General features: G+C 34.5%; 1 protein-coding gene across 5 annotated transcripts in view; it reads left to right on the top strand.

Moving 5' to 3' along the window:
- ERBB4 (erb-b2 receptor tyrosine kinase 4) overlaps positions 1 to 12579 on the top strand; it is a 1164558-nt gene that overhangs the window by 902748 nt on the left and 249231 nt on the right. For all 5 annotated transcript variants that reach the window (XM_044241525.1, XM_044241523.1, XM_044241526.1 and 2 more), the window contains exons 14-15: positions 1614 to 1707; positions 7221 to 7375. In XM_044241525.1, coding sequence (XP_044097460.1) covers positions 1614 to 1707; positions 7221 to 7375 — 249 coding nt within the window. The remainder of the gene's footprint in view (positions 1 to 1613; positions 1708 to 7220; positions 7376 to 12579) is intronic.

Here is a 12579-nt window from a genome sequence, read left to right as displayed (position 1 = left end):
TTGCTGTGTTTTATAATTTCATTATAGAAATGATATTTTTGAATCTCTTCACAATTGACCTACCATCCCACATATATGACCTTCTTCCCACATATCGGTCATTTTGACCTTTTTATTCTGAAGATTCCCTCTGCAAAGCCATGTACATAATCCATGTTGATAAAACATTGCAAAAGAAAATCTGTTTCTATGTAATTGAGCTTTTAAACTCAAGAAAATTTGTAAGAAGCTTAATCCATCACAAACCTACACCTCACTTTAAAAATGCAAAATCCATGTAAATAAATATGTGCATTGATACCTAACCAAACCATCCATTTGTGCTATTTGTTTTGAAAACTCAAACTTAATTATCTTGCTTTAGTGTATGTGTAATTTTAATTTAGCCAACAGAAAAATAACCCACCTTTTGGATTTCTATCATTTATTAAGACTTTATGATAACCAAATAGGATAATTCACTATGAAAATAAGTGAACACTTCACTCTAGGGACAAGTAAATTTAAATTTATCACCTAATTAATCTATAATTGCCATATATGCAATGCTTTAAGTTTAGAATGATAGCTCATGTTATACAGACACAAAATAATCAGAAGCTATAAATATTTAGTCAAGTTTTATTAATGACTTATAGCTGGCATTCTAAAATTATCTTTACCCTGTACTCCATCCTCTTACACATTATTAGGAATGAGGTATTTAAACGTAGTGTACCTAAGTGATACCCAATTATTGAAGTGGAAATTTTACAGTAGATATCGATTAGAAAACTTACTATTGATAACATTTAATATTCATAGAGCCACAATGTATAAGGTTGTGGGAAGGGATAACCATCATCCTAGATTTTAATTAGAGAGTTTTAGAATGTTACCATTTAGCTATTTTTTATATTATACTGTATAGAATTACTTCAAAAAGATCTTAAACTGAAAAAGATGTTATGATACTAGATCAATAATCTAAGAATATAAAATCTGCCATAAAGATATATTTTTTCTAATTCTCCAAGGCAGCTATTTTAAAAGAAGAAAAGAAATCAAAGCATTTTTTGAAGTTTCACCAAAAATAAATTGAAGAGTCCTGGGATTTGAAGGACAGGGATGGGGAATATCATGTAACTTAGCAACAAGAAAAATACAATAGTTCTTTCAGAGTTTAAAAAATAAAGCTCAACCAAGAGTAAAATTTTATATAGAGACAAACAGGCACAGCTTTACTTTAAAAAAGGTCAAAATGATTCTGTTGTGTCATCAGAGGAGACATTCTTTTCTTTCTTTCTTTCTTTCTTTCTTTCTTTCTTTCTTTCTTTCTTTCTTTCTTTCTTTCAAGACTGCTAGAATATCTCTGGCAAGAGGGAGTTTTTCTGAATGAGTCTATCGTTGAACCCAGTGGAGGGCAAGGAGAGCCATCTGGCTGCAGTTTATCTTTTCTCCTAATGGAGAACTTATTCCTTAATGTACAGGGAAATGAGTCTGATGCTCCTGGCACATAGAGAAACAGACTCTAGAATTTACTCTGCCAATAGGGCTTTTAGCAGATGTTACTTCATTTGTTAAGTTGACAGCTTGTTTGCTTATACCACCTCATGCAGCTGATGTTTTCACAGGGAATTTCGAGAGTTTGAGAATGGCTCCATCTGTGTGGAGTGTGACCCCCAGTGTGAGAAGATGGAAGATGGCATCCTCACCTGCCATGGACCGGTAAGCTTGAAGACATCTGTGGTTGTGTTGGCTTTCTTAGCTTCATGTGTGAATGTTATGTCATTGCTTTATCATTTATCCATCCATTCAACAGGTGTTTATAGCATGCAAGGGGGAATCGTGTTTAGTACTCTTCCCTCAAGAGGCTTATAGTTTAGTAGTAGATATGAAATATTTACAAATTCAATTTCTTAAATATTTATATCCGAGATAATGTTTTTAAAAAGTGGATATGGATATGCCCTTGAAAATTGCAGTGTTGAAAAGAGAACTTCATTAGTAATTAGATTGAACCAAAATAATTGATAAGATATAAATATGTTTAAATTGTTATAGGGACAAATGAGAGATAAATTAATCTGTCTTTGGGATAGAAAGTAGGGCATGAAGGAAAGCCATAGAGAAGTGATGTTTGAGCTATGCTGTGAAGAAGAAGAATCTGGAAAGAGGAAACATGCAAAGATATGCAAATGTAAAAATTCATGGTGTTTAAGGTAAACTATAACACATTCATATCTGTGTTTAATTATTTAACTGTTACGGCATTGTGAAGGATTTTGTGAAGGACGGAAGTGAGAAGGCAAACATTTATAAACTAAAATCTTAAACAGTGTGATAAATACTATAGCAGAGAGAAAAACAGAGCTATGAGAATGGAAGAGAGGCCGTGGGATCAGCAAAGTCTTGATGGATAAGTTGGCATTTACTTGTTTGAAGTTAGCCAGATAGAGAAAATGGTAATTCTTTTTTAGACCTCCCTTTGTTTCCCATCATTCAGGCTTTTTCCCAATAATGAAGTCAATATGACTTTGTCATTCCAAAGTGTCATATTCATCCTTCTTTAGACAAATTTCCAGTTTTTTATGTATTGACTCATTTCTCAGTAGATTATTTGGGGACCAACATTTGGGTGTAGCTAAGAGCTTAGCCTTACTCCATAAGAGTTTATATGCAATTTATATCGTACTAATTTTTCTACCAGAGTGCTTATTCAGCACTTAATTAGCTTAGGAAAAAAAAATATCATTGAGCCTCCAAACTTCCATTAGGCCCCAATGAGCTGTTCTGGAACTTCATCTAAAGAAGGATGTGGAAAACTTGGACAGTTCAGAGGACTACCACAAGGATGATTAAGCTTGGAAAATCAGACCTCTGAGAAAAAGAAGTGGTGTGATTTGGCCTGAAGAACCAAAGTCTAAAAGACAATTTTATATGTAAATGATCTCCAAGTAAGTATGCAAAGGGTGTATTCGGCTATTTTCTGTCCCCACTAAGGATATTAATGGAAAGTACAATTAATCTGCAGCATGAGAAATGTGGATGCTGGAAAAAATGACATGAAACACAGGGAAGTAAAAATCTGAAATGGGTTGTGTTAAAGCAAATCAAGTAATCTATATAAGACTTCTTTAAACACTAAGATATTTAGGTACCAAAGTCAAAGAATAGAAAGCAATGTATCTTTCAGAGAGACTGAGACTTTAGAAAATGTGCAATTATAATCACAAGGCAGACTGCAAAACCAGTCCTGTGCTTTTTCTATTCCTCATGTTGCCTCCTATGGTATAAATGATGCTGGTAAATACTTAACTTATTAATTTATTTAAATTTGTATGTTTTCACAGTGTATTTATTCATTCTTTTGTTACTCAAAAGATTGAGACAGTTTATAAACTACACATTAAAAACCCTAATAGTTAATGTTTTTTAATCAATTTTCAAATTTATTTGCTAACTAAGAAAGAAGAAACAGATTTTTAATGAACACATTTTGATTTTTTAATGACAGCATTGTCAACAATCTATCTAGAATTACCACCCAAGGTTAACATTGTCAATTAATATGTGTAGAGCTTCAGAAAGGCAATAAGTCAAAAGTAGGAAAGGTTTAGTAAGCCCTAATCATTCATTTGTGGAAGATCAGAACACAGAATCAAGAAAGCCTATTTGTCACTAGATCAGTAAACCTTGAAATGCTAAGCAGGTAAGAACAATTTTAGGTTGTGGTGTCTGAGAAACAGGCAGGACCAAGCTCAAACAGTAGCCCAAACTGCTTTCACTAGGAGGTTGCTTGGCTTTCAGTTTTTACACTTTATGTTAAGTTTTTGCCTATATCTGGGTTCCATACTGATTATCCCAACTAGAGACACAAGTGCTTTTGTGTGCCATATAATAGGCATCTATCATTTGAGATACCTAAGAAGTTCTGAAAAGTTTTTTGTGAGGGTGAAAATGTGATGAGACAGGGGAAAAGTCATAAAGCTGGTTGGGATTCCCAAACCTGGTCTTACAACTTAGTATGTTGGACTCACACTTTCCTGAGCTGTCCATATTTCCCTAAGAATAATTGATACACATGCATATTTGTCAAATGCTGTTACATCTGAAGCATACTATCACTTTTTCCGTTTAAAATATAAAGAAACTGAACCTATAATAATTAGAAAGTTACATCAAAAAGTCAACAATGTATATGCTGTGAAGCTGGGACTCAACTATAGAAGTGCCTCAGATTTTACATTCCATTCATTTCACTTCCTCCCTCCTCTGTCCCCATAGGCAACAATTCTGTGAATAATAAGGATAATATGTTTTCAGGGAACATAACAGCCACATGTAAAATGGGATGGTATTATACTATTGCAGTGTGACTGAAATCTAGGATAATCTTGGGAGGGCTAGCTTTGAAAGAAAGCAAGCCCCTGATTTTATATCCTTGTATGTCTGTACTTGGTATTTTTATTTTATTTTATTTTATTATTTTACTATTTTATTTTATTTTTATTTTACAACTTTATCCTTTCTGCCTTACTTTCTCTACTCCTGTGTGTGTTCCTATCAAGAAAGATAAGAAAAGACATGTGAGAAGAAAGACAAGTAAGGAAAATCTGATAGAGTTTTAGAAGATCAGAATATAAGCCAAAGAGGCAGCATGTAAATGAAGAGATTGAGGAAGAGAATGATAAAACCTGAAATAGTTGTTAAAGTCAAGTTAGTAAAGGTTGTGCTGCTATAACAAATAACCCTATATTACAGTAGGTAGTAGGAACATGTTTAAACCTTTTTCATGTAAAGTGCACTACAGATTGGCCCTCCTCCTTGTGACGGTCTAGTGTTCTAAGATGCTTTTATATTTATGGGATTTCCATGTCTGCATAGGATCCCTGCATCATGACAACAGGGAAAGAGAAGGCTGGAGAGGTTAGCCCTGGCAGTCTCATAAACCACTTCTATGTAATTTCATTGTCTAAAACAAGACATACCTCACTCCTGATGGGAGAAGAATTTCAGTCTTCCATGTAGCATGTAGCTAGAAGTGGAAGATAACTGAATCCTGGTGAATAGTAGCATTGTCTCTCACAGTATTTACCAGAGAAAATCATCAATTGTCACTGAGGGAAAAAAATGTAATATTCTATCAAGATTTAGCTTATCCTTTAGCTTTCTGGGTACCTAAGTGATTCCAAGGGTAGCTTAAAATCAGAGATAAGGAACAATATTGCCTTCACCTCTGGTTTTTTATCATTGTATTTATTGATTCATTCACTGAACTTAGGTTCTTAAGAGCTTTGGGAATATAATGATAGAAGAGTAAGCATTAGACACACATATTTCTTTAAATCTCTTTATTATGGAAATGAGTTGGAGAATCTTTACATTTCATTTCTTTTGGGATTTATCAGGACATTTTTTAGTTATGTCAACTTAGAACATTAGGTTTTGTATCATGATAATACAATCAAATAGGTAAGAGACGCTTAAAAACAAGGGAATATATAAAACATATTTTTAAAGTATACTTGAACATTAAGTGTGATTTTAATTTTAGTTTCATAGTATTTTGTGTCTTTCGATTTTACCTGGATATTATTTTACATCAGAAAAATTTTATAGAAAAATAATTCCTAATTTCTAATTTTGACTATAACTGCCTAATTTACTCATAGTTGGTTTTTATTCTTGTGTTCTGTAAGAAGACATCAGCATGTCCCTTGTATTGTACAATAAGTCATGCCACTGAGCATACTTGCACAGTAAATGATTTTGTATAGTAGATGGCATTACATGCCTAAGTACCCATGAGCAGGTGTTAAAATTGGAAGCATGTAAAGTGTTCTTTTTTGGTAGGAAATAAGAAGTTACCAATAGCAAACTCTTCAGATTGAATGGGGATTAGGTTTCATAGGATAATTTTCTTTTAGCTCTAAGTCTCACATCAAAATAGTGAAATAGGTGCCTGATTGAACCTCACCAGTCCCAGAATTTCTTGAAACATCCTCCTGATTGATTATTTTTTCTTCTTTGTGCCACTGTTCTTCATTAGCAACCTCAATCTTTAAATTTTAAAATATTATATTTATTTATTTCCTGATGTCTTGTATCACCAACTTGTAATGTCTGATTGCTTTTAGATTAACATTTGTAGAGAGACCCTTATGAGTGGATGCTCCCTGACTAAAACATAGCTCTGTGAAATATTTGGTTATTGTTGACTCCCAAATTCACAATTTATAATTATAAACCTAATAAAATTAATTATCTCCATCTGTACTTACTGTATTTTGTTTATCTAAATTGTGTTTAATATGAACTATCATAACTGTCTAGCAATATGGACATATAGCTTTTGGGGAAGAAGTTCCAGAAAGTAGTCAAAGAAAAGAGGACCCTAAGACAATATGATTTTTTTTTAAGATTTTATTTACTTATTTGACACAGAGAGAGAGAGATCCCAAGTAGGCAGAGAGAGGGGGAAGCAGGCTCCCTGCTGAGCAGAGAGCCTGATGCGGGACTCGATCCCAGGACCCTGGGATCATGACCTGAGCTGAAGGCAGAGGCTTTAACCCACTGAGCCATCCAGGTACCCCATAAAATTCTTTTATGCTTAATATGAGTTTTAAAGTTTGCTTTTTAAATGACATTTAAACATATTTGTATATTATTATTGCTTATTAGCATTCTGCATATTAGAAAATAATTGTATATTATAAACATAAATATACAAAGTGAGTTAGTTCTATTTAAATTTATTATGGTCATATTTTTATCACCTTTATTATTGGATAAGTTTCTCCAAATAATTTTCTTTGGCACGCACCTACTTCATTATTTGGGGCTTTTGATATTTGTTCATCAGAATGTGTCTTTATTGTGCTCTCAGTATTGAACTGTGATTTACTAAAATCCCTATAAATAGACATGTGAGTTTTAGCATGATCACAAGCTGATTTTAGATGAAATTTATTTGCCCAAACTAATTACTAATAATTCAACCACAGTACATTTTAAAATTCGTTGTTCAAATAATCATGGACAACCCAAGGAAAGTTTACATCTCACTTTTACTTGGAAATGCAGCAATAGGGACATCTCCATTTGTAGTTTCGAAAATGCTCTCCGGTCTATAGGGGAAGATCGGCCACTCACTGAAGCCTCAGGAACTAAACCACATGAACAGTAGAGGAAACAAGATCCATTTTTCTTCCTCCATTGTTTTGTTTTTCGCACTTCAGGGACCTGACAACTGCACAAAGTGCTCCCATTTTAAGGATGGTCCGAACTGTGTGGAAAAATGTCCAGATGGTTTACAGGGGACAAACAGTTTCATTTTCAAGTATGCTGATCAGGATCGAGAATGTCACCCATGTCATCCAAACTGCACCCAAGGGTAAGCATCCTTGCTGGCCAAGGACTTCGTCACACAGTATCTTTACCCTTGACACAGTCTACTAAATATATACTATTTCCTTATAAAACTCTATGCACCTATATGTTAATATGTTTTGTGATTAATGTGTTTTACGATAATATGTAAAGATGATTCAAAGAGGAATACCTTCTAAGAAAATGATTTATGCAATCAAATGTATATACTCTTTCAGATATTTCTGTGAAACACTTACCTAAATGCATTTTGTTGACACCTTTATGCAGCTGATGGCAAGTATACTTTGTATGGAGTGTGGAAATCCTTCCAAATTTTACTTGACTTTGAAGATATCTTAGAAAAGAAAAGACAAGATAGTCATCAGACTTTTGAGATTTATGCTTCATGTATCTTTAGCAGAAACTTCCTGTTTATGTTTCTTTGTTCTTATAACCAGCTGAAGGTGAAGATAGCTCTCTTTGCTCAATACTGCCTTGAATTACTCCTTCAACAAAATACATGCAAAATAATGATAACAGGATAAAAAAGGTGTATGTGCGTGGGGAGAACTTAGTGATATGTCTATCAATAAAGTCACAAATACATTTTGGGAAAGTAATTTTATGGCAGGTTAACCTATAACTTAAAATTTCTTTGACCATTATAGGACAACTCAAAGATGGGTACATAGTTTTCTATCGTTTCCAAAGGATGCATAATAAAATGAATAATAATTAGGTTACCTTTGATACTGATAGCAGTTGAAAACAAAGGCATATTACAGAAAGAAGAAAAGCACTGAACTGAAAGAAATATTGTGACTCATCTAACATATTCCAACACCTAATTTTTTAAAAGACAGCAAATCTATTTTAGTAAGGGCTTTTCTTGTTCTTTCCTCCAGAACGTGACTAATATCAGACTTGAGGACAATTTAACATACTCTATTCTCCTTCTGTCCATAAATCCTCTTCTCCCTTATAAGTGCCCACACACAAGTGCACACACCCACGTACGGATACAGACACTGGTTGTTGAGAATCATCTCGGGTACTTTATATCTGGCAGCAAAGTATGAGATTCCATAAAGAGATTTTCTGCCAGATTAAGAGCTGGCTGCTAGGGGATATTGAAGAAGTTAAGCAAGCAACATCATTTTCTGCCAAGAGGACATCAATTTGCAGAAGCTGCTACAATTTCCTACAGGTCAAGAAATCAGCTTAAGTCACTCTGTGAAGTGGCAGGTCCTCAAAAGGTAAAGTAACATTCTGTCATTCAAATTCAAATGCAGCTTGGAAGAGCTAATGCCAGCTCATTGGTTTACACGTACGTACGCGCATAGACTGAGGATACTGAACTAGTCACATAGACCCTTTGCTTCAAGGAATCTAGAAGGAATAAACTTGTCCCCTTGTGAGTTTTTGGTACACTTGAGTTAAGAGTATTCCATGAAGAAACAACTGGCACCCCTGGAGCAGAAGAGTCAGCAAGAGAAAGAGAAAACTTTGCCTGTTCGAATAATCATTCACAGGAGGGTTTTATTGTTTTGCAGCTAAAATTAAACCAGTAAATTATTCAATATAATGTTGATGTCAACAGCTGTTGCCATTCAAAATGAGACCTTTTGCTATTTTTGCAAATCTAATTACAAGGAAGCCATTAGGGAAATGAAAGTGAGATCACAGAGCCATAGTCTGGGTGTATGGCTGGTGTGTCTTCCTCTCAGCCCTTTTAAATCATGATTATGTAATAAAAGAACATATATATAGTGGGGGAATGTAGAAGTCAGGACAATGAAGAGATCAATTTACCACAGCAACAAAAACCAAATGTCAGCTAAAAAGGGAGAATGAAGGTATAAAGGGAACAAATCCAACCAGATCATTTAGGAACTCCAAAATGTCTTTGAATCAACTGTTGCAGAATGATGGTGAAACAGAATTTGAATGTTGTATTCCCTGGTATCTTCCAAGGTAAATGGATTCTGGGATGACTGAGCCCTGAAGATTCTTGTATTTGTTTTCATTTAGCCTCCTGCCATCCTTTTCCTAATATCCTCCTTATTGTCCAAGTTCACTCACTTCATGAAAGTTTTGTGGTCCCAACCCCAGAAATCCTAAATTCCTGAATCCCACTCTACACTACTGCTGTCCACCAGTGTGCCTTAAGATCCTTTCGTGAAGCAATGAGGTGCTTTGTGAAAATAGTCCCTTCTCTTCAAATTGCATGTAGAGATAAGATCTTTCCCTAGAAAGATCAAAGGGGCAATGAAGATGATGTAACAAATGACTATTTTAAATCCTAAACATATGTACTAATTGACCTATGGATGAGTGTGAGCTCACCATGCCAATTTTGGAAAACAGATTTTCTTTTATATGTCGATATTATGTCAGCCGGATAATTCAAGAACAATGTTAATGGAAATAGTCTCTTAAGTCACATTTTTTTTTTAAGAAGGAAAGTTCTTACTTTGAATACTGTTCAATGATTTTCTGCAAATAAAATTATGTGGGTAATACCTTAAAAGCACTTTTATTACTCTGAAAGTACATTAAATATATTGGCTCTAATAAGTGCTTTCGTTACTTTAAAATAGGTTATCCATTTCTTACCTATCAGGAGATTCTCATTAATATCACTAAAGAGGTGGTGGTCAGGGTTTGTGGAGTCAGCTAACAATGTCTCTTCCCTTCCTTAACTAGAGGACTTTTATCTTGGCAGCCTTTTCTGATTTCATTCTTCAGCTTGGTTATATTGAACACCTCTTGTGTATGAGATACAGTGATAGCTAAGTTCAGAAATGAGTAAGACACAGCTCTTGACCTCTAGTGAGTCATGGTTCAGTGAGTTTTCTATCTTACAATTCGTATCTTAACATCGGAGACACTTCCCCATATTTTAAAATGATAAGCAAGCATTTAAAACTGAAGAATGATCTTCATATTTGAAATTAGCAAGATAGAAATTTTTAAAAAAGACTTGTGAACTAAATTTAGTAGGTAATTTAATTTCTATAATGGCAATTGCTACATTTTCTACACTAACATCATTGAGTCTGTGGTAAATACCAATTTAACTTTGGTTTTGGACTGGGAAATTTATTTTTCATTAGATATCTTTGAAAATTTGCATTGAATATGTTTGTTAATATTAGAATCATGGTTTCATATTATTAAATTCCTTATATGCCCTAATCTTTCTTATCAACCCTTTTTATATTTTTTAATTTATATACTGAAAAATTTTTCACTGATAGAAGGAAAGAAGAGTGAAATTTTTGTCTATACTCTTTTAATTGAAATTTTAAAATATCCCTCCATTCCAAAATTTTAAAATATTCGTCCATTTCAAAATTCCAAAGAATTAAGATTTTGTTAAAATATCTCAACTATGTTAGATATATGAATACATCAAAGCACTTATAAATCAGTAAGTAATGGCAAATGTTCAACCCATCTTGGTGTTCAGAATTCCAGATATTTTTATTGACATGTTACGGTTTCCGATTTTCCTGTAAAGTTTTTGCTTTGTACCACTGATTTTGTAGAGTGTTGCATTATTCCTTATCCTTTTTTGATCTCATATTTGGGATTTTGACTCTTCAAAAGTTTAATGTTTCCATTATTTTGTGATCTTGCTGAACCAATATAAATTGTAAGTGATAGTTAATAAATCTCTAAATAAAGTCAAAATAGTTGAAATAGAGTACACATCCTTAAATAGAGACTTGTATTTAGAAAAGATGGGGCCGCTTCAGCCTTACCCTTATTCTTTGTCTTCCATTTTTTCTTTCATCTTCAGCTTGTAAATATGTTTAAATCTCAAATATCCTACACAATCCACTCAATGAACTTTCCTGACCCTACATCCTGCCCCCTCAGTACTCACCTCCCTTTTCCCTTGCCTCTATTCTCTTATGTCCAATTTGTTTCTCGACTCACAGGAGCCGAAATTCTGGTGACCTCAACAATGACAACTAAAATGCTCTCAGTGGTTCTTATTTGATGAGACCTCTCATTTGACATTGACAATTACAAATGCAAGACTTCTTGCATTTGACGTTGACAATTACCCCATTTCCTGAAGTCTCTCATGATTTGGCTCCCAAAATGCTGCAATTATCTGATTTCATAGTCAATTATATTTTCTCATGCTTTTGGTATAGGTTATCTTAGGTCATTTATTGGTTATTGGAGTTCCTTGGGTTTCAGTCTCAGGCTCCTCTTTTCTCACTTTATAGATCTTTCTTCAGCTATCTTGATCACCACTGATCATTGCCCCCCCACCACAGACCCCTCTTTCCAGTTGGCAAGGAACATTTCTTACCAAAAGGCAGGACAACCACACTAGATACATAAAACTGAAATTATCAATCCCTCCTCCTCCAACACACACGTGCGCGCGTGCGCGCACCACACACACACACACACACATACAGAAAGTTGTTCCTCCTCTTGCCTTCTCTCACTGATGGTATTACTACTCTCATATATGGACATTTGAGTCATGTTTAATTCCTCTGACTCTTCCTCTTCTATCATCAGATCAGCCATCATCTTCTCTTTTTCCCTCTATACTTTTCAAGGTTATTTCTTGAATCTGCCCCCCCCCGCCTCTGTACTAGTTGCCATTTCCCAAGTTTAATCCTTTTTCCATCTTACATAGACTAAAACAGTCTCTGTGCCAGAGTAGTCTACCTGGATCCCACCTGACTAGCCTTCACAGGGCAGAGGTCCATGTACAACACAAGTGTAGTAAATCCATTACTTCTTTAAAACCCTGCAGCGGTTTTCCATTAAGTTTGCCCCTAAAGCAAATAGCCTTCAAATTCTGACTCTGGTCTAATGATCTCGCTTCTTTTACCTCTCCCTGTTGCCTCCTGTTTTGCTCCCTGACTATTCAGAATTATGTGCACTCTACATTGCCTCAGATCTATGCTTGTTTTCCTGCTGTTCCTTACCCCTTAGAAATCACTGCTACTCCAACTCTGGTTCTCAGCACCCTGAACTTCAGCATTCTGTCTTCTCCATGAGGATTACCATGAATTTCTGAAGCCAAGCATCCCTCTGCTATGCTCCCTTAAGCCACTCTTTCTGTCTCTTATTATATTTATCACATTATATAATATACATCTGGTTATGCATCTGTTTCCTTCATTAAATTGTGAGCTCATTAAGAGCAGGAAAACTGTCTAATTCATCTTTTTTTTTTTTCCCTTCCAG

The sequence above is a fragment of the Neovison vison genome, chromosome 3 (assembly GCF_020171115.1).
Source record: "Neovison vison isolate M4711 chromosome 3, ASM_NN_V1, whole genome shotgun sequence".
NCBI lineage: Eukaryota > Metazoa > Chordata > Mammalia > Carnivora > Mustelidae > Neogale > Neogale vison.
The sequence above is the reverse complement of the archived record's forward strand: the minus strand, read 5'-3'. Positions and strand labels throughout refer to the sequence as shown.